This window comes from Falco cherrug, chromosome 8 (assembly GCF_023634085.1).
Source record: "Falco cherrug isolate bFalChe1 chromosome 8, bFalChe1.pri, whole genome shotgun sequence".
NCBI lineage: Eukaryota > Metazoa > Chordata > Aves > Falconiformes > Falconidae > Falco > Falco cherrug.
The window spans coordinates 64,464,319-64,487,054 of NC_073704.1; the positions used below are offsets into that span (position 1 = coordinate 64,464,319).

The 22,736-nt window shown below is 40.5% G+C and overlaps 1 protein-coding gene across 8 annotated transcripts in view; it reads right to left on the reverse strand.

Annotated features, from left to right (window-relative positions):
• Positions 1-22,206, reverse strand: part of TCERG1 (transcription elongation regulator 1) — a 34,879-nt gene extending 12,673 nt beyond the window's left edge. Inside the window, exons 1-15 of one of the 8 annotated variants that reach the window (XM_055718012.1) lie at positions 22,050-22,162; positions 21,415-21,506; positions 20,691-20,916; positions 16,741-16,893; positions 16,288-16,537; positions 13,371-13,613; positions 9,479-9,541; positions 7,920-8,120; positions 6,540-6,655; positions 5,309-5,397; positions 4,113-4,273; positions 3,207-3,273; positions 1,991-2,126; positions 931-1,020; positions 70-188 (exon numbers count right to left, since the gene is read on the reverse strand). In XM_055718012.1, coding sequence (XP_055573987.1) covers positions 70-188; positions 931-1,020; positions 1,991-2,126; positions 3,207-3,273; positions 4,113-4,273; positions 5,309-5,397; positions 6,540-6,655; positions 7,920-8,120; positions 9,479-9,541; positions 13,371-13,613; positions 16,288-16,537; positions 16,741-16,893; positions 20,691-20,915 — 1,913 coding nt within the window. In that variant the 5' untranslated portion in view covers position 20,916; positions 21,415-21,506; positions 22,050-22,162. Of the gene's footprint in view, positions 1-69; positions 189-930; positions 1,021-1,990; positions 2,127-3,206; positions 3,274-4,112; positions 4,274-5,308; positions 5,398-6,539; positions 6,656-7,919; positions 8,121-9,478; positions 9,542-13,370; positions 13,614-16,287; positions 16,538-16,740; positions 16,894-20,690; positions 20,917-21,414; positions 21,507-22,049 lie in introns of all 8 variants that reach the window. The other 7 variants (XM_055718010.1, XM_055718009.1, XM_055718013.1 and 4 more) reach the window with 7 other exon arrangements.
• Between the last annotated feature and the right edge of the window lie 530 nt (positions 22,207-22,736).

The following is a 22,736-nucleotide window of genomic DNA, read 5'->3' on the forward strand; positions in this document are numbered from 1 at the left end:
CTACCTAATACCACCCAACATAATTCATTCTAATACAGCTTATGATATGAACTAGAAAGAAGCTCCTACCTTGGATTAATCTTTGCTTCTTCCATCATTTTCTTGAAATCCTCCTTGGCTTGCATTATTTTGTTTTTCTTCTCCTTGCGCTCTTCTTCTGCTCGGGTTTTCACATACTGATCAAATACCTACAGAAACACCAGTCACCGACATAAAACACAAACCTGAAACCAATAAGCTCTAGGCAAGAGGGAGGAAAAATCCCATTTCTTTCCTTTTCTCCTATTTCCTTTCCTTTCCTTTCAGCAGAGAGCCAACACAAACAAGGCAGAAAGAAGGGTTAGGGACTCTTTGCATTTGAATATGCAAATTACTCCAACCTCTGAACGTATAGTGTACTGTATCATAACCTGAGACCTACGAAGAAGTTTCTTACACATTTGTGTTATGTTAAAATTTTTCTGGGTTGTATGCTTAGGACAGCAGACACCTCATGTAGTCTTCAAGTTTTCCATTTGCCTACATCCATCTGAAGAAAAGCTTCTGGAGGGAGAACTTGCTTAACAATAAATATGTGCTTTAGCCCACCCACCCCTTTTTTATTAAAAAATAGTTTATTCATTGTGCCAATATTTTGAAGAGATACTGATGATTATCATAGCTATGTTTAGGTTTTGTGAGCTAGGTAAGTAACAATTTCACTGTGTTAAAATATTAGATCTTCCAACCACAGGAAAAATAAAAACTAGAAACTCACTTCTTTTCTTGCTGGCTTCTTCCATTTCCGGACAAACCCTAATTATAACAAAAATCCCTTGCAACACTGATTAGTCTGGAAGGTCAGGAAGAACAAAAATAGCAGACTGAGGATTTAGATAAAGCCTGTAGTAGCTGTGTCTAGATGGGGAGTAAATCTGACTTCTCTTTTACCTGTTTCCTTTCTTTTGGGTTGAGAAGTAAGTAACGAGGATCAAAAACTATCTTGTGTAGCTCTTTCTCCCATGTTGAAAAAGCAGAGACCTTCAATTAAAAAAAAAAAAAGTCAGATTTTAACTAACAATTAAGTTTCCTCAAATATACAGAAGTTGTACAGTTTTGCTTGAAAACTACAGGACATCTGATGGAGAGGGGAACAAACTCATTCTGAAGCTTTCATCGCTAATAGATGATGGAGGCTGCCATAGCAAGTTTCAACACTAATTGGCTGTGAACATTAAATAGTAATACACATGTAATTATTACTATGTGTGACAATTAGGGTAAAAAAAAAAAGTACATCAGAAGAAAGCCTTGAGATTCTATGTTCTCATATCCCATGCCTGCTTTACACTTTTTCTAAGTGTTATGAGTGTAAACAGTTCTGCTACAAAAGAAACAGATTTAAACACATTTGAGCTCATCTTAAACAAGTTTAATTAAAACTACCCCATAAAATCCAGCTATTAAAACCAAATGAAAGCTGCACAGGCAGCTGGAACCACTTCCATTTTTTAAAGTTACTATATAAACTTACATTCTAATAGCCTAACTTATCCATCAAAACTGACTGGTATCAAGCAGAGTTCAAATTTTGTTAACTAAAAGCAAGAAGTCTCCCATTTAACGATAAGAGCATACAGGCTACAGTGGAATTTACTGCTTTTCTCATGTAGGAACATTTCCAAAAACATTAAGGATGTGTACAGTTTGTGTATCTTACTTATTTGCAATGGCAGCTTTCAATTAGGTAATTACTTAGAAAAAAGTAAAAACAAAAATCTGTCTTGATACTGTTTAATTTCAGTTACTTGGAAATCAAAATTTTGCTATAATTGTAATACTCTTTGAAATATGGAGTTGTGTGCCAAATGCATCCATTATTCAGAGGAAGGGTGAGATTGTTTTCCTTACATAAAGCACTGCAGGTTCTGAATTTGCTAAGAACTGAGGCCTCTGCCCAAAACCCTCCTTCCCTCCCCCTCCATCTCTCACACACACAGATTTCTCTGACCCCTCTTTCTAGAAGCATGTCCTTGAATTGCTTCATCCGAGCCTCCAGAGGGACAATGGCTCTCTCTCGAGCGGCTTTAATTTCAGCTTCCATAGCAGCCTCCTTCTCTGAATCAATGTCTTTGTTATCGTCTTTCCTGAAAAAATCAAACATACAGTATAACTTGAGAAGTAATGTGTTAACCCTGGAGGTTAGAAACTGAACTGCACCAGCACAAGATGGACATAACCCGTTACCTCAGAAGCGCAGGCTCAGAGGTCATGAAAGCCATTCTTTGAGGCTTGGCTATGAATGCTTTCATACTGAAAGAGCTCAAGAACCAAAATATTCTCAATAACTTCAGTGCCAAATGACTCCAGGAAGTTGGCACATTCTGATTGTATTTAGCAGTCTTGCCAGATGTGCAACAGATTTTCCGTTAACCGCACGAATCTTCTTATCTCCCACTCAAGACCATGAGGTCCGTGAGAAGGCTATGGCTAAGGGAGTTGTTCAAACTGAGCAACAGAAAGTGCCGTAAAGAGAGTGATACATTCATCCATCAAAGCATTTCTGGAAAAAAGTGTGCTGTTTGTTGATCTACGTTTACTAAGAGAGCAAAGACGCTTCATGCCAAACACACTCAAAGCTCTAACTGCTAACAACTTTATGATCATCCCTAAAAGTATGCAAAACCAAATAAAATGGTAAAACTACTTTTAGAACACTCTGTGTACATAACTTAATAGTGAAGTGACATGTATCGCTTCCAATAGGCAATACAGACCAAAAGATTTACGCAAAATTCTCAAACCTTTATAACAGAGTGAAAACAGTAATCACTATGAAAAGTATATATGGCTGCATTTTTTGCAACAAAATCTTGTGCACAGAAATCAACAAGCTAGATAAGCAAGCTACAGAAGCAAACTATTTAAGATAAACTGCACTCAAAATATTCCTTGGATTCACCAACTTACACCATTTATTTCCATTTCAAATGATTTCCAAAGGAGATGCTATTTCTGCTACACATGAATTTCAGCTACCTCAGAGAAATATCAAATACTTGAGCTACTAAAGTAAAATAGCAGAAAGCTGATGAGCGTGTTCAGCGATCCTATCAGTTACCGTTGGATACAGTAACTGTATTCTGCTGAATACGACAGGAATACACACTGCTCAGATGAAAAACTTTATCAACACAGACCACTTAGTATCAAAAACACAAACTTACTTGCGCTTTTTAATTTTAATAGGCTCATCTTCGTTTGCGTCCTCTGTAGATTCATGCTCTTCTCTAACTGTAACAGATTTCAATAATACTTCAGATTTTGTATTTATGCAAAGTGTCATTTACAAATGAAGCCTTGTGCAAAAACAGAGGACAACACATGTAGCAAGAATGTATTCTGACAAAGACAGACATACAGTTTTCAGTCACTTTCAGAATAACACTATCTGAATTTGGCAGCAGGACTAACAGACTTGTGGCCAACTTTGCATTTAAAATGGCAAACACTGACCTCTTATTCCCAGGGGAAATAAGGGAAAAAACCCTCAGGCTAAACAGTCTAATGAAGCACATTTGGACCTGCTGATTACGTACATGCACTTTGCTCTCCTCCAACTACCAAGCCATGTGTCATCCCAGGACTATTTACTAGAACTCATGCCAGAAACAAGTCTCATCTCAGCAGCTTCTTGAATGTTTCTCTGCTCTTGGCAGCTGTTTCCAAAACTGTATTCCAGTTGATGTTCTCTAAGTTAAATCCTCTTCTGTGAGAGCCCTTCATATATTATGATTAATTCTTTTCTGGCCCCTGAATTCCTCTTGCTTATAAAACAAACACAGTCCCTTTTTTTAAGTCAGTAAAAACGTGGAGTTTTTTCAGCCTGTTGGCATTTAGAGAAAAGTTAACCTTGTTAGTATCTACTTTCTTCAATGGACTATTTTCTCCCCAAAGGACTCTATAAACCTGCATTCCCACCAGCCTTCTTCAATTCCAAAGCTATATAAATTTTTCAGTATGTCCTTACATTTCTCTCATTTATTTCAAATATTGCTAGCTTTGGAAATCAACACAAAATAAGCAATAAATGATATACAGACTTCTCAAGAAGGCAGTACGATTGCTCTTACTAAGTTTTTTTCCTTCTTCCATTCCTTTTTTGTGAGGAGGTTCTTGAATAATTTTGTCCACATCAGCTCTTCCAATTAGGTCATCTGGTCGATCCCACATCGAAAGGCGAGTGGTAGGGTTATAGAAGAAAACACGCTCATCGCCGGTCCACACCACACACCTAGAAATCGAACAGTCAGACAGGGAGTCTCGTATGGCTGTTGGTTTCATTCATTCTGTTTCATTCAGTCTGTTACCACACTCAAAGACTGTTCACAAGCACAACGGTCACAGACAGACCCAGGTTACACTCACTGCACAACTACCAGACATTCCTACTGTCTGAACAGGACACTGAATTATTGCTGTTCTTTGCTAGCAGATCTGAAATGCAATTTTAGAAATGCTTTTTATCAGGAACTGCAGTATACTCAGTTCTCTAGAAAAATGTTTCAGACAGATGAATTTGATTTGGGGATAAAATGTACCTCATCGCTTCAATGCCCTGCAAAAGACGGCAAAAAGCAACCTAACGATCATGCCAGAATTGGATAAATGATGGGATGAAAGAATCACAGAGATAATTTGAAGGGAGGCAGTTTTAAACATCAAACATTAATAAAAAAGCATCAATGGCTGAATTGCAAAAATTAAGACAATATTCCTCCATCAGTAAGATTTCTACCTTGGTCATCCAAGCACACCAAGATGATTTACATACATTACAGCAAGAGTAACCTCATCATGACATTATACACACAGGCACCTGCTGAGTATCTATGCCAAGTGAAAAAAAAAAAAAAAAAAAAAGGATTGTTTTGGCCAGCACCTATTAATTCCCCAAGGCAAAAGAAGTCCAAGACTATTTTTTTTTAAATTATTTTATTTTTTTGGCCAGTATTTCATACCAGATCAGAAGGAATCAGTGGCAGATGAAGGAAACTGGGATATGAAATCTATACTGGTAACGCACCTAACAGGACTGCAGTTAGTGTGTGGTACAAAGGCTACACACACACCACTGAACATCGTGAGCTGTGGGACAGCCTGAACAGTGTTGGCTGGAGAAATCCAACATAATTTGATCCAGAAGCATAGAAGAACAGCATCCTCACATACTATTACTGGTTTTAACTACCCAGTAACCTTCCTGGTGGCTTCAGGGACTGATGTTTCAGTCCCGCGGTAGCGGGCCATGGGGAAAACCATTACCTACCACGGGGTTCCTGGAATAGGAGTGGTTGCCACTGGCTTGGCCTTCTGAGCTGCTTTTTCTTCTTCAGTCATTTCTTCCTCTTTTGGCTCCTCAAGCGAGAAAACAAGTTACAGGATTCAGGCAATGACAGCTAGCTAATTATTTATTATGAACTAACTTACTTGTTTTAAACAAGCAAATATATTCTGAAACAATGCTAAGAAAGAGTTCGCAATTACACTTCATCCAAGCTTAAAACAGAAGCACTGGAATTTCAACAGTAACTGCTATTCAAAAATCTCAATTCAGAAAACCTCTTAAGTGTTTACTTAACTTTCGACTTCAACGCAACCTTATTTAAACACCTTCCGAGATCTGCATGAATCCTTGAGTCAAGGCCTGAATACAGGAACAAGGGTGTAGTTTCCCACAAAGAGATTTTGATTTATTCTTTAAAATTTACTTGAAAATGAGACACGTAGTACGGAACAGTCAAAAATCCACAATAACCTTTGTAGCAGAAATAAACAAAGTAGCAACTACCTCAAAAGCAAACGGGGTAGAGTGGTAATAAAAAACAGCAACTGAATTCTGGTTTTTTGCCTACTAAGCTATGTTGAAGTCCACAGAAATCAGTATAAAAGCTTTAATTTTTATTTAAACACCTTAGCACCTTCAAGAACTATGCTTTCTCAGCACGACAGAATGGCTTACAAGAAAAAAGTTAATTTTGTTTACTGCAATGTAAACACTACAGACGATTGCTAGGCCATGTGTTCCTACCAGACTAAACTGATCAGTTATAGCAGGTGGAGAATGTGTAACCTTTGTTTCAGAACTGTTCAAAATAAAGAAGTAAAGGAATAGAGAAAAAGCTATTCATTTAAAGATTTCAGACATTCAGGACAAGTTTCATTTTTCTGAACACCTTAAAATCAGCGAGAGAACATCATGTCTGCATAATTAGCCAACTTCTTTTCCGTGTTCTTAATTTCTTAACTCATAAAGTCTGTATTTTTCTTTTAAATGTCCTTTTTTCCTTATTGTAACAACAACAACAAAAAAAGACAATTACAAAAAAAAAAAAAGCTATGAGTCCAAAAGGAAGGCTTTCAAAGTCACCCCAGGAATTTAAGAACTCAAATTACTAACCATATCTCCTGTCAATATGCCTGGTCTACATATACATCCACACCTGTAGGATGTAGGATTCAAAATGGCAATACTGACTATTGGTTGCAAGGTCTTTTACCTCCTTTATAAGTTCTTTTATAGGTTCTTCTTTTGGCTCTTCTTCTTCTGTCTCCATTGGTAAAGGCTCCTCCGATGGTTCTTTAATTGGCTCTTTAATCTTCTCTTCCATTTTTTCTGAATAAAGTATTATTAAGAAACTGTTATAGAGCCACAACAAATTTTTATCAGTATTTTCCAAGCACAACCACCACCAATGTATTTTTAATGACCACCTTCTGTCCTTCTTGGGCTTTACATTGTCTGCTTATGACAACATCATTACCTTCTGTACCAAGATCCACTTGGGACTGGAAAACTAAATAGCATAAGGCAGCCCATCATTCTAAAAAGCTAACTAAAGTGTACCAACAGAAGCAGCTGAAACACCAATAAACATATCAACCAACAGCACAACACCAAAGAACACTTGCAGATTTGAAATCCTGTTGACAAAAAACCATGGAAATCAGAGAAAATTGATAAAGACTCATCTTAGGATTGCTCTGCACCCATTAAAAAAAATAAGTATCATCTTTACTCAGCAAAATTGGTATTTGCCGTCTTAGATGTTTTCACCTCAGTAAAAAGACCTACTATTTAAATGCAAATTATTAGAAAAATGGGTATTAAACTAGCTAACTGTGTAAGTGTTCTGAATGTACCTAAACAAAGATTTCTTGTAAATAAAGAGTTCAGCAGCCAATAAAACGAGGCTCTCACTGGATTTGTTTTCCTAAAACAAATTTATAAACTGCATAAAAGCCACAGGATTTTTGCCCCTTGCATCTTATTTATGATACAAGACTAATTTCCCTCCAATCACCCTTGAATATAATGTGAATTCAAATAAAGAGTCACGGAATATGACCAGAATAAAACCTAGGGATGTGGACAGGGGGAGGTAATTTATTTTTACTCATATTCCACATTTGTTTATATACTTGACTTTTAAAGATCTGAAATCTAGCATTTCAATGATGTTCATCCTTTCCTTGTTTATAGTTTTTAGAACAACTGAATTTTCCCCTCACTGTCCATCTTTCTGCAACTGGGACCTTCTCAAACATGTGAGTATGTAAAGTACATACGTTCTACTGGACTGATAACACACATTTACCCAAGCATGTCAGGATTCAGAAGCAACTCTAGAACCAAATACTCTCACAATACAAAGAAACTATAACTTTCAGACTTGAGACCAACTTGAAAGGATACTTATAATTAGGATTCCAAAATATTCTTAAAGGAGATAAGGGATTAGAAATATTCCCAAATGATTAGGGATTAAAAACATGCCCATTCACATTTTCAAACGCAATCATTAATGGTCTAAGCAGCATTGCGTAGTATACAGCTGTATTAAAAGAGAAGAAAAAAAACCCCAAAAAACCAAGAGTACCTTTTTCTTTCAGTTCCTGGGGTTTTTCCCATGTCGACTCCAAAGTCCTATTGTTATAATAGTAAGTCTTTCCATCTGCTGTTTTGTACTCTGTCCACTCAGAGACTGCTGTTGCTCCAGCCAATGTAGCAGGTGAAGCAGCAATAGCAACCTGAGGATGGATCATAGGTACAATGGGAGGGGCCATGCCTGGCAAGACACCTGCATAAAAAAGAAAAAAAGAAAAAAAAAAAAGAAAAAAAAAGAAAAAAGAAAGGAAGAAAGGAAAGAAAACAGTAAGTGACAATGAAGTACCCAAGAACCAATGCCTAGGGCTTTACTGACTTAGTTTACAAATAATCAACCTATATAAATAAATATAAAGATATTTTTCAAAATTAAATTGGAAAGCAACACCCTGTTACTATATTTCCTTCCCATGTTTTATAACCAATAATGCCCATATTAGCAGGCAGATTAGATAGCTTTTTGTTTTAATTAATGTGTAATTCTGCACAAATCAAGCACAAAGCTTGTTAGTTTTCAGACATTTGCTTTAATACTTTAAAATTAAGTGCTGTATTTATTAAAAAAGTATTTTAGATCTTTATAGAAAATAATTACTTTTTTAAAAAAAAAATCTGCTCCACTGTTTAATTATGCTGTCATTTTAAGACATATTCCTATTGCTCTTGAAAAAAAAAGACAACAGTGGCTTGAATTTGAGCCATGCAATATGGATTCTTGGCAAAGAATCTTAAGATTCTTGAGAAATCTTAAATCCTGACTTAATGGAAGTTAACATTAATTCACAGCCTTGGATAAAAACTGATGAGAATGAAGTAATTTGAGATTATGTGATGGTTTTGTTTAATACTGCAGACTGATTGGAAAAAAAAAAACATTTTATTGACGTCCTAAAGCAAAATGGCAAGCAAATATCCAAAGATAAGAAAGCCAGAATGGTGTATTACTCTATTATTTCTCTACTTCCCAACAAAATGGATATACTGAACATATTTTGAATGACAAGTTCTAGAAAAACCAATTTAATAGGACCAGAACTAAAACATCGTAATTTTGAGCCTTTAACACTTCTGTGAAAAAGTCTATCTTATTCAAATAATGGAAAAGCACACATTATGCATTGCTGTAAAGTATTCTCAGTAAGTTAAATCCACAATGTGGAAAATGAAAATTTATACTAAGACGCACATACACGCACACCAACATGCGAGCACAATCATGTCACTATACATGTGGAAGTAGGAAAAACAAAAATCCACACACAAGAAACTAATAACTAAGAAGTATGGGCATGAAGAGATTCACAGTTATTACAGAACTCAATGATTACAGGAAACTGTACTGAATTTTTGTATAAAAGAAGCTAACACTAACAGTTATTTGGGAAAGTTATTTCCTGGCCAAATATGATATTTGCATTTATACTGTTTTGAAAATAAAGTATATATATTCATTCAATTGGGGAAGCAAATAAATAAATAAAAGATAAACAACAACATTCACTACCATGCCAACTTACAGACAAAACGAACTAAGATGGTTTTGAAAATTACCGGTCTTGGTGGTAGCGACTGTCTTTACATACGGGCAGCTGACTATTTGCATCATTGCTACACCTGTAAAATGGATAAGCAAGCATGTTGGAAAGCTGCCATTGTATGTCAGCTACCACTGGGAGTCTGGATGCTACAGATTTCCTGCTACAATTTAGAATGCCATTTCCAGCTGGCAAAGAGAAAGCCTCCCGGCAAGAAAATGTGAATTATTTTTCCTCCAACATTTTATGCCAGATCAAATATAAAACTAATTTTAAGCTGCAGCAACATTCTGCCTACATTAAACCAGCTGTTTAGCACATTAGTGGGATGTCATTAAAAAGAAAAAAGGTGTTTCAATGAAGACTCAGGGGTTTAAGTTCATTCAAGGGGGAACTGCTCTCCTTGTAGGGCAGTAACCACTGGAAAATACTGTTGATGGCGCTGTGTTCTACTGACAGCCTCTGCTCAGCCAGATCCATCGGGGAGCAGCAACAAAGTGAAACTAATGGTCCTTGCGATTTTCAGGCTGCTGCTGCATTTAGGAAGCAGCAGTAAGAGTTGAAGGACAGATTTAAACTAGTCAGACTAGCAAGGTGTGGCGGGGCAAAAGCCAAGTTCAACCCAGAGGGAAAGCTGAGGTTATGAGGGTCACTACAGAGAGGCTGGAGGTGGAAGAAGAGGGGGTGGAGGGGGAAGAAATAAAAGCAATGAAGCTGCAAACAGAGGTACACAAAGCTGCACTAGGGCAGTGGCAGCAAACATTTTCTTTATTTTTCATTATCAAGAAAGTCATGAGCTGAAAAATGCTCTAAAAGCAGCATGACTAGCTTTCAAAAAGGTAGCATCATGCACTGTTCTGCTCTCCAGCTCATTAAGAAATTATGTAGAAATGCCGCAGAGAAGAAAGCATCTCATCCTCTTCAATTAGATGCAAAATTCAGTAGGAAATTAGATAGGGGTATGGTGAAAATGTTTCCAAAAACTTTCATTTTAAGGTGTGGAAGGAAACTGTAGAAGTTCTTTCTACATTGGTCTGGTCTGGACACTCGGGAAACTGAAATACTTCAGACACTTCCTTAAATGGTTTCAATTCATCATCTGAAGTTGGAAATCCTCTGGCACAATGTGAAATTAAACCCCTGTGTTTATAACTGAAGTAATTTCTGGTTTTATTCATGAGGGATCTAGTATGGAAAGCATATAAAAATACTGCCAATTTATTTTAAAAATATTTGTGAGAACACAGAATTGTAATGTTTTTTAATGATAATTTCAATGAAAGAATCCAAAACTAGTTTTGTAAAAAAAAAAAGGTATGAATTGAGACACAAAAACATTGACTTGAACAGCATTGAACGAAGTGTTTGTCTAAATTTTTGGGGGTGGGAGGTTTACACTATGTACTTGAAAATTAATCCGAAAATTCGTTTTGTTAAGGAAGTTACAGCATGTCTTAAAACTGGGTCAGTATAAATAATGTCATCTGCGAGATCACTGAAATTAGAGATACTGCAGCGCAGATAAGACTTAGCAAATACCCAAGCCATTTCCTCTGTCAAGTTAATTCTCAAACACACAACCAACTTTTAACATATGAATTAAGAGAAAGCAGACTTACTTTTTAAGATCTGAGATTACAAGATACCACTAATCAACTCTTCCACTGTTCCGTCTTACTACAGTATAATACAGAGATTAACTTTGAAATCACACTTGACAATGGTATTGTTCAGCTCTCTCTCTAACTTGAAAGAAATCTGGCTGATACTATATCTAGTGCTGAAAGCCTCAAATATCTACACATTAAAACTTTGTAAGCCTTTTTTGACTTCACTTTATACTGCCATGAAGAAATTTTGACTTCTCTTTTGTTTCTTGTTACTACAAAAAATTTTAAAGTCTTCCCCTTCTTTTTTTTACAGTGTTTATAAACCACTACAACCAACTCAAGCCAGAACTGGCTGAAAGTAGTAGGCTGATTTTATTCTGTAATCAGGCAAAATGACAAGTCAGACTTGTTAGTGGAAGCACACACTTTACTGCTAGATATTCCTTCCTATGTATTATGGGTTCCACCCAAAAGGCTCATCTCACCATGGGAACAGAAGAGGCCAGATATAAGGCTTGCTAGCAGGAAAGTTCTAAAAAAAAATAATTTTCAAAAATAAGCTTAAGAAGATCGATGTTCTTGCTGTCTTTCCCTCTGTATTGCACTACTCACAAAACTTTTTGACTGAGAGCTTACAAAAAAAAACCAACCCAAGCACACACCCTAGTGTACCTGTTTTCACTGGCACTCTACTGCTTTGACCATTAACATTTACCTAACAGCTGACACTTGAGTAGAGGATTATACCCTTCAGAGGTACCTGGCAGTGTCAGAAATTGCAGCTAAGAACATTCAGCTGACCACCTTTAAGGCTTAACCCTTTCTATTGTTCTTTCAAACCTCACAAATATACAGACACCAGAATTCTCTCTCTACCCTTTACCCATATTTTTTCCAGTCTTGAATATTATGTTCAGAATAGTATCTGCTTCCTGTACTACACTGCAATTTCCTTTTCAAGCAAGTTAACAGATTAAAGTAGCTTCATCTCCTTATTTTAGAAGACTCTGCTAAAAGCATGAGGCAACTAAAAGTTGATCCTCTCTTCTAGTTAGCAGAACTAATAGTCATTTTAACTACTTTGATGGTTACACTCTGCATCAAAACTTCGAAAGGATTACTTTTTCATCCAATTTCTTCCTATTTGATGGAAGGTAAAGGCCTCCATATGTACTGGATCAATGCGTTAGAAGGACAGCAGGGAAGAAGACACCTCAGCTTGTACAGGAGTCAGAAACTCTTTGCTCAGAGCTGCCTCTTTGTAACTCTAAATCAGAAACTAACTTGTATCCAATACAACTGCAGTCTCAAACCTTCCTTTGCAACAGAGAATCATCAGCTCTTGGTATGTATTTATTGTTACTGCACAATGAAAAAACACTAATTACTTTTGTACTAGAACAGGAGTTCAGCCATACCCATGCGAACTGCAACATGGTATGTAAGCAAGGAGTAGCTTTAGCAACCTTTTAAGTGGAGCTATGCAGCAATTACAAACAGCAGTTGCGTCCAAAATTTTGTCAGCCTAAAATACTTCCTTAAGTAACTAAGTATTTTATAAAAACTTCAGAAAATATTATTTACCCAGGAAGCCCTGGGCTGCCATCTACTATTTCTTCTCAATGGCCTTTACATCTAAAGCCTACAAATACTACCCTAGCAGCCTGAATGCCTTCATTACAGGCCTCAGTTTAAACCTCAATATTTTGCATCACATTCAGCATCATACCTGATAGCTGCAAACCAAGAGAACTGGAAATACCTAACATCATTCAGGGTAAATGCATTCGAACGGTAATTTTTCCTGCTTATAAATATATTATTTTCTTATGTCTATAATCCACATCCTAACAAATATTTATGCACAAGACTAAAAAGCAAGTAGAAAAAATTTTTAGCAATACTGCAGTTTGCAAAATACAGTGCTACAATATTCTCATAGTCACAGATGGATTCTGTCTAAAAGTTCACTTTTTTTTAATAAGATTACAACATAGACATGTGCCATGAGATTAAAAAGTGTTTACTGCAATTCTCATATTTTCCTGTTATCTAAAAGGAAAAGGTTTACATGTTTAAATGCAGCTGTTTTCTGATACATTATATCAAAGAACTAGAAGTCAAAAAATTTTATGTTCTTTGTTAATTAAAAAGTCTGTCTGCTAACCCTGAATTCTTTCAAAAATACTCTGAGTGGAGAGGATTCAGGCAAGTTCCGTACACAGTGGACACATGAGTGCAAACAAATTGACAACATGGACATGTAGCGGACAAGACAATTACAGTTTGCCAATTTACCTGGAAGTGGAATAGGCATGCCAGGAAGGGGGACACGAAATGGAGGTACCATTACTGGTGGAAAAGCAGGAATTGCTGCAGTTGGTTGAGGTACTGCATGAGGAACTGCAGGAGGCAATGTCTGTGGGACTGGCTGGGGTACAGTCTGCACAGGTGTAGCAGAAGGAGCAGAGGTTGAAACACTGACTGATGGTGTGGCAACTGAAACACCCGAACTCGGGGTCTGGTCTTGTGTGGTAGGTGCTGATAAAAAAAAACAAAGAACACCTTGTATCTTAGACACTACAATATATTTGCTGTAAACATACTGGCACTCTGTTTCCCAACAGACGTTATATAAGCAGATACGCTTAGATATAATCAGCAGGAAGACACTCTTGGACAAAAAAACCCTTTGCCTTCTCTGTAACATTAAATATTCACAAAGAAAGTCAATTTCATATGTTACTTTGTCCCATTCTTTAAGCCTAACAAGTCTCTATAGCAGTAGAAAGGGTGTATCAAAGGACAAATACAGCCCAAAATAAAATTCTACTCTGCATCCCTGTTCAGAGAAACAGAAAGGGAACATTACAGAGTTTCAAGTGGAAAAAGGCTGTTCTTACGGTAAATGAAACAGGTTCTGTTTTCTAACAATAATGCCAGCAGCACAACCATCTGTCTAAAACTACATTTACTAAGCTGTGATTCAAGAATAGAAAAATGTCAAATAAAAAAAATGTGTAAATAAGCAAGGTAAAGGAAAGTACTTGTTCAGAAGCTGCAAAAACTTTCTTGGTCTTCAGTGCCTCCCAGTGGGGAAATACACTACTAGCATTCAATTCCATAATCCTTGCAGCATGACAGAAATCAGCACTTAAGTGAAAATAGTGTTATATATTAAAGCACTAGCAAACAGAACTCGAGACACAACTGATTAAACTCATTGACCAGCCTTGCAAATTTACATTGTAAGATTTGGTGGAAAGGAGAAGGATCTGTTGTAAAAATGAGCTAATTAAAAAAACCCAAACAAACACCACACCAACTTATGACCATATTACATATGGGCATACTGTGCATTCAATATTTAGTGACTACCAGAAGCACTCCCAATAACATACCAGTATCAGTGTATCTAAATAAAGATTTTTGATCTGTTGTTAAGTGTTTCAGAAAGGGTAAAAGTTCTTACTGCTGCCTAAAATTTAGGGAAACAGAGCAGACAGTCAGCATGTAATTTGTTTTAAGACCTAAGTCAAATCAGTACCAGACAAAAATGAGACTCAGCCAGAAGTCCCAGGGGTTTTTTACAGGCCAAGTCTGAGAGTTACCAAATTGTTTTAAATGATAAAATTTTTATCACCGAGGCACAGACACCAACAGTAACAGTTCTTGAAAGCAAAGACAAAGTTTAGCAGGTAGAACAGGTAGAAGAGGAACAGATTCTCAGCATTTGATATTAGGATATTTAACTTCAGAGAAGATGCATAAAGTACTATTCCAAAAGTAGGATCAGTTCTTAAAAGGCCTGGCATTAGGCAAGAAGCTAACACTCACCTCCTACCTGATTCTTGTTACTCAGCAAAATGGTTAGAATAGACTATATTTCAACACAGCTGAACACAGTACTAGTTACCTTTCAAATTAAATAAAAGCCACAAAATGCTTTCAGCAATACAAATTATTTGCTACTCTAATGATCTGTCCTCCCTCTGGTGTTAACTGAAAGCATAATTTGAGGGTTACCTAAATCTGACTCCCTTTCATACACACATCTGAAGTTTGGGTTAAATGGTGAGTTAAGCTTGACTTGTCTCACCTGTTACAGGAAAAAGACGAAGTAATTCTAGAAGAAGCAACTACACACTACAGCTGGAGTTAGAACAGTGCAGCAATTCCTCATCTTCTGCACACTCTTTAGCCTGACTCAGCACACACATTTTTGCCAGCGCAGCTACAATGATCAAGACTGTCAAACAATAGGATTCCTGATCAGCATAAACGTTGTGCTTTCATTAGCCCTGTGCGTAGACAGTAACTCTGACCAAACACTTCCTTAACGAGCACACCTTGCTGCCTTCATGCTAGCTGATCGTATTCATTGTTTGCTGCTGACACACTGATGTGCAAATAGGTCTACAGTGCATAACATACATCTCTATATAGATGCTCTGCACTGCAGGCACTTTATTAGCATATATATGGCAAAGTATGGTATAAATCATGCTATTTATATTATATGCAGATACTATGTTTAAACATGCATTATGTGCATGCTGCATAAATTCAGTCCCCTTTCCTCCTGAGGTTCCCTCAGTTGGAAAACCCTTAAAATCAAAGGCCCACCCACATCAATGGCAGTACTCTTCAGCCTACAATTCAAAGGTCACGAGTGAAAAATAATGGCTTCAAAGACTTCCTTTTTCCTCTTTTGTGCAACTCCAGCAAATGGGAACTTATAAGGCTTAGTCAGAATAACAACGCTCTATTAATACACCAGAAGAAGCTCTATTCTGCAATCAACCAATTCTCTGCAGCCCAGGAGTAGCACTCAAAAGATTGAGCCTCTTAGAGCAATAGATGCCATTTTGGAAACAAAGAGGAAATGGCTACAGCTGTGATTGCTACTCCAGATTAACTTTTCTTAAAAAATACTTTAAAAAACCATTTAGCTTTATCTATAGTCAAAAGGAAATGGATGCATAATAGCTTTGAGATGATGTGATAACAGCAGAAGAAAAATATACAAAGACCTTTCAGATTGGGGGGAAAAAAAATTGCATGCAAGGTTCTTCTGGATTAAATACTGCACTTTAAACTCATACTCCACTTTATGCTGAAACAGCTTCCTCCTGGATACCAAGTTTTTGCTGCAGTAATACCCCAATGCAGGAGCCCCACCACTGTAAAACTTGAGAAACCCTCAGTTACTCACTGGAAATTGTCTGTGAAACTGAAGTGGCTGTGGTTGTAGTAGAGGTTGTGGAGGACTGAGTACTTGAGGACGTGGAGGGAGATGCTGCAGATGCAGGACTACTGGTGGTTGGTGTGGAGGCACCTACTGCTTGGGCCTGGGCTTGGGCCTGTGCAGCCAGCATCGGTGTCAGCTCCGACTGCTGAATAACTTTGACCCCATCTGGCTTAGTCCACGCAGACTCACGTGTGCGCGCGTTATAGAAATAGACCTACAATTTAAGAATGTCAACATCAAACAACTGCATATCTGGAGGAGGAGCATTTATAAATGGTCCGGTTCCTCCTGTTTTAAAAAATAGGAAGAGAAGAGGCAAAAGCATAGGATTTTACCACACTGCCAGACTGGGTATGACAACATACTCATAACAGCAGTAAACACCCATTACTTTATTGTTTCTAGTAACCATCTTACCTTGCCATCTGGAGTTTTGTTTTCTACCCATATCTCTTCAGCTGGGGGCATTGCTGGTGTCCCAGGGGCAGTGACAGGCGGCATTCCTGGGGGGAACATCATACCAGGAGGCGGTGGCATGCTACCCATGGGAGGAGGCATAAATGGTGGTCTCTATAAAGGCATATAATAACGATGATGATGATTATAATAATGATAATTAATTTATAACAATTGTTATAAAAATTGTTATTAAAAATATTTTTAAATAACAATTTTCTATCAGAGTTTTCCTTTATTAGAGCACCAACAGGCAGTACAACTATAGTAAGATTAACTCTGTCTTGAGAGCTTTTTTAACAACCTAATGCTACCAGCTCAGAGAATGCGCTTCCTGACAAGCCACCACCTATGGCAGAACAGCTGCAGTAAGCATTTAGCTTCTGAGATGCTAACGTAAACACAAAGCGTCAAAAAAAGTGGCACAAAAGGAAGTGAGGTGAAAGAAAATTCCTCTCCTGAAAAGGAGAAAATTTCCCAGTGCAAGAAAGAATGGAAGACCCGTTCCTGAATAACTGCCACTCAGACAGGCCCAGCTGTGAATCAAATCTACTGCTAAACAGCTATACAGTGACCCTCCCAGTGAAGAAATATGAAAAAAAATTAAATTACAAGTAAGCTTCCGATTTGTTAGCATAGCAGAGCAGCAGATTTCACTACAATCCATTATACTTCTCAATTTCCCATTAACTCAAATTCTAAATAGTGCTAATTAAAAAAAATTATCAAATTAATTTTTGTTATCACATCATAAGAAATCCAGAACTGCCCTGCACATCACTGTAACCTGAAAGCCTGAATGCATGCTTTCTAATTCGAAATTCTTTTATTCTACATGTTTATCCAGTCTGCTCTGAAATTTCCTGTGCATAACAAGTACAGTGAATACTTCCCTGTAAAAAGAGTCAAGAAAACACACCAAGTTCTTTAACTTATTCTGCATACACCTACAGCTGACCTAATTATCTCCATCACTCCAGCTCTAACTGAACTTGTGATTCCAAAGATTTCCTCTTCACAAAGGCAATGCCAAGACAGCTCACTGGTAAAAGCCTTCAAGCTCTGTACTCATGACTGACAGGCCCGAGAGTGAAATGCACACATGCAGCCAGACCTGGGCTCTGCTGAAGCCAGGATGTGCACAGGAAATCCAGTGTCACAGCGACTGGGTGGCTTGGTATGACATGCCACAAACACAGACCCTGAGCTGCACCCCTGCACTGAGAACTGGAGCGCTACCCTTGGCAGTTTTCAGTGTGTGCCGTGTCCTTGGTTTCTGTCTGCTTTCGGCTTCTTTTAGAAGTTTCCCCAAGATCAGAATTTCTGATGTAAGAGTGGTATTTTAAACTGCTTTTAAAATTAATGTACCAACTCTGATTTTTGTTAAATACTATTATAAAGGAAGTCACGAGTATATGGACAGAATTCAAAACAAACAAAAAAGCCATTAAGGTAACTATAGCCTTTCTTTCCTTCCTTATTTCTTCTCCACAGCTCCTCCATCTGGCCACAAGGTGATCCTTCACTGCTCTACAACCTGTAAGAAGAATGCAGTATAGCTCACTTCCTGCCTGCTGTCTCTGCTTTCCCAAAAAAGAGGAGTTAGATGGTTCCAGGGCAGTCCTGGGAGCGAGGAGGGGATGCCAGCTGTACAGCCAGGGTAGCCAGATCGCCCTTCAGCTCCATTCCAAGCACACCCTCTCCCCTTGTTTCTACCACAGGATCTTTCAACATCCTATCTCCCCTTGCACCAGAAGCAGGGTGAGAAGCTAAAAACATTCGATGCAAAGCAGAGCACAGTGCTGATGTGGCATGAAAAATTCAGACATGCTTGGCACATGGATTCCATGTATGGCAACAAGTTGTACAAGACATGCTTGCTGCATGGCATGATAAAACAGGTATGATGTAAACAGCTGAGAGCTGAAGCCCATCCCACATATAAATAAAACACAAAAATCAAGGAGACAGCTAGGCTTGGGGCTTCAAATTAACTCAGGCTGATTCTTGAAACTACAGGAAGGAAGCAAGGTCCTGTTCTCCCCCCTCAGTCTGAGTTCTGCTGCACACCCCGACACTCTTCATTGCTTTCAAGGTAGTGCATGGGCACATGAACATTAACACCAAGAGGTAAAATGGGATCAAAAAGCACCAGAAGAAAGGTGCAGCAGGTGGAAATAGCCTTAAATAAACTTAAGCTGAGCATGAAAACATACCATAGAACAAGGCCCCTAGTACCGAATGACAGGAAGAGAAAAAGATGACATTCAGTGAGGTGAGTGGGGCTGTCCACATCCCTCAGATTTAGTTAGTCTTCAGTTCCACAGGACTGACGTTCAGCTGAGAACATTTCAATGAAATGAACAGCCACCTCACACCTCCCTGAACAGTTCAAGTTCTAACAACACACTTTATGTTTGAGAAGATAGAGAGAAAACTGGAAAAGATGCACCAGTTTCTTTTTGAACTCTTGTGCTCAGGACGACAATGGCCCACAAAATTAGGCTAGTTTGATGAAGTCAAATTTCAGATGAAACCCAGCCTAAGTTCTTCTTCCTGCTCTCACTGCTGCTTTGCTTCCTCTCCTGCCACTCTCTCCACTTCAAAGCTGTCTACAGAGCTATACAGTGAACCAATTTGCATTAAGAGCAACATGGAAAAAAGCTCCCATAGCCCTGCTGCCAAAAAACATATGCAAGGCAGGGCCTAAAATACCACAAAATAACCCGTGTCAACACATTCTCTTTCCACCTTGCCCACGTCCCTACATTTTAAAATAAATTTCACAGTACTAAAGTTTTCACTATTCTATTACGAATAGTGGATTTAAACCATTATTTATAAGCCACATAGTACTATTCATCTCCTTCCAGGCCTGCCTGCAGTCCCACATAGTAATCACACTGCCCTAATAGCACTGTACTCCTACAATGCTATTAAAGCAACACATTTCTTATTCACAAATGTATTGTACATTTCAAACCATCTGAGTCTCTGAAAAGAAGGCAAAAGAGCTTAAACATACCTCACCATGAAATGCAGACACAATTCTACCTTACTTGAGCCCATATTACCCCTGTAGGTGCTAGGAACATTCTAAGTCTTTAGAAAAACTAAAACATGACAATAATATACGTAAAGTGAAAAGCATTCTATCTCTTCCAAGAGTAAACTTATGTTAGGGCAAGGGTCACCTGCAGCTGCTCCAGTCAAACACTGAGCCTGCTCTTAAGTTTTTTTTCCAAACGTTAAATTTTTCTTTGTCTGTGTGTTGACAACTTCTGGTACATCACTAACACCACACCCTCCTGAACATAGCACTGAAACAAAACACACCTTGACACTGATTATATGCCTGCCTCTCAATATTGCTATCTGCCCACTAACCAATCCCTCAGTGATCCATAATAATAAACCACCACAGCAGTGGCAGGTGTGGCTCATGCTGGAATCCAGATGGAATTCAGCTGCACCTTCTCTCTCAGTCTCTGTGCACATCCACCGTTACCTCACTGAGTGAATACAGGCAGAATTAAGACAACCCTAGAAGGCTGATGTGTACTTCAAGTGCCTGTTCTGAAGCATTCCGAAATCTGAGCGCAGCAGAATACTGCATTCTGCACGGCCACAGGGCACCAACACGAGGTCAGGTTTTAGCAAAGACTCTGTTGGTAAGCGCATCCTAACCATGTAATTGATTAATTTAGCCCCAAGGAGCTAAACAGGAGTGCATTTACATGCCACAGGTATGCATTAGTCTTATAATACCACACACAAGCCTTCTGTTTTTGTTGTGCCCTGCTACTTTTTTCATTCATTTTAACGTTTTGTCTCATTTCCACATGTGAAATTAAACAAACCAAATCCCTAAATCCCAACTCCACAAACCAAGAGGATGCCCCATCCTTTACCTGTAAATGTGGAGGTCCCATTGGGGGAGGAATCCCTCCTGGAGGTGGCATTGGAGGCATGTTTGGATCAAATGGAGGACGTCCAAAAGGGGGGCGAGGTGGCGGAGGAGGACCTCGCATCATACCAAAAGGTGGAGGTGGTCGCATGAGAGGTGGTGGGCCTCTCATGACTGCGTTTGGTGGGGGAGCTGGGCCACGAAATCTCAGTGCTTGCTGCTGAGCCATTCTGTGGATAAGGCCAGAAGGAAACAAAGGTTATTTTCATTTGCTGCTTAGCTGCAGGAAAATCAATTCTTAAAATAAACAAGGAAAAATCAGAAGGGTGCAGAAAAAAATGCCAAGTTTGAATAAAGTTAAGCGTGCAACTACTTCAATAGTTTCTTCTCCTTCACAATTCAAGTTTACTAGTCCTCAACTTTGAATTTTCACTCATGGAAACGAATAACCTAGAGCTGGGATCAGGGCAGGCAGGCACTGCAGAAGTGCATCCAGATCTACCAAAGCTCTTTCAAAATGACCTGCAACTCCCAACTCCTGACTGCACATACACCCTAGCCTTCTCAGTAACGGCTGTCAATCGTGCTTTAATTATTCTGTACCACAAGTGTCTGTCAGGGCTACCTACAGCAGGATGTGAACTCTGGCCGTCGTGCTAAACCCGCTGTGCCACCCAACCCTCTACTAGGGGAGCCCTGGAAACATATATATAGAAAAAAACGTTCACCTTTGGAACCAACAAACGCTCTTCTGCTGCTCTCAGGAAAACAATTTTGCCCACCATTTAGTGCCAGTGCAATACCAATGTTGGCATGATGACTCAAAATTGAAAAAAACAAAGGTTATGAGAAGGTGAACGGCGACACACCCGCAGCTCAACACCCGGGCGGCGGGGCAGCCCCGCTCCTGCTAACCTGCCCTGCATTAGGCGCGGGGGCTCTGGGGCAGGCGCTGCCCGCCGGCCGCGGGCAAGGCGGACTCCACCGGGCACCCCCGCCGCCGCCCCCCGGCGGCCTGGCCCCAGGCCCGAGTGCAGAGCTCTGTCAGGTGGTCCTGGCCCGGCGGGGAGAGCCCAGCCGCCCCCCGCGGGGCCCGGCCCGGCGCCGGCCGCACGCGGGGAGAGAAAATGGAGGCGGCGAGACCGGCTCCCGCCGGGCCGCCCGCCCCGGCCCGGCCCCGCCCACCGGCCGCGCCCAGGCCCGGGCCCCCAGCCCGCTCCCCCGCCGCCGCCGCCGCCGGCCGCGCGCCGGGCGCAGGCCGGGCCCGCGGGCGGCACCACCGGAAGGCCGCGGCGGGCGCAGGCCGGGCCAGGCCGCAGCCCACCCGCCAGAGTGCGCCCCCACACCCGCCGCCGCGCGGTACCTGAGCTCGCTGCCGTACCGCTCCGCCGCCGCCTCCCCCTCACCACCGCCGGCCCCCGCGCCACCGCCGCCGCCCCGCTCCGCCATCGCCGCCTCGCAGCGCCGCCGAGCCTAGCCGCTGCCGCCCCGGACAGGCCCCGCCGCGTCCCATTGGCTGCCCCCCACGCCCGTCAGCGCGCGCGGGGGCGTGTGCGCCCTGCGATTGGTTGCCACGCCCGCCGACTTTGAATGGGGGACGCCAGGCGCGCCGGGATTGGCTGCGCGCGGGTGTCCCGCTTCGCTGGCGGCGCGGGTCACGTGAGGCGTGACCCGGGGAGAGGACCGGAACTGGCCTCACGCAAGGCGGAACAGGCCGTGGGGAAAGAAGGGACGGGATCTACATCCAATCAGCAGGCGGAACCCCGAGCACCAATCACATCCCGCAGGCGGCTGCGCGCTGCCAACCAGAACAGCCGGATCGGAAGAGTCCCGCCCCGCCCACATGGGCGGAGTTCGGGCAGCAGCCAATGGCGGGGCGCGAGGGTGGGGCAACCCTCGGGGACACAGTTACCGAGCGGCAGCCAATGAGCCGGCACGGAGCGGGTAGGCGGCGGCCAATGGGGAGCTGGCGCGAGCTCTGTCCCAGCGTCCCGCGGGCGGCGGGGTGTGCAATCGGCCTGGCGCGGCGGCCGGTCAGCGGCCAGCTCTC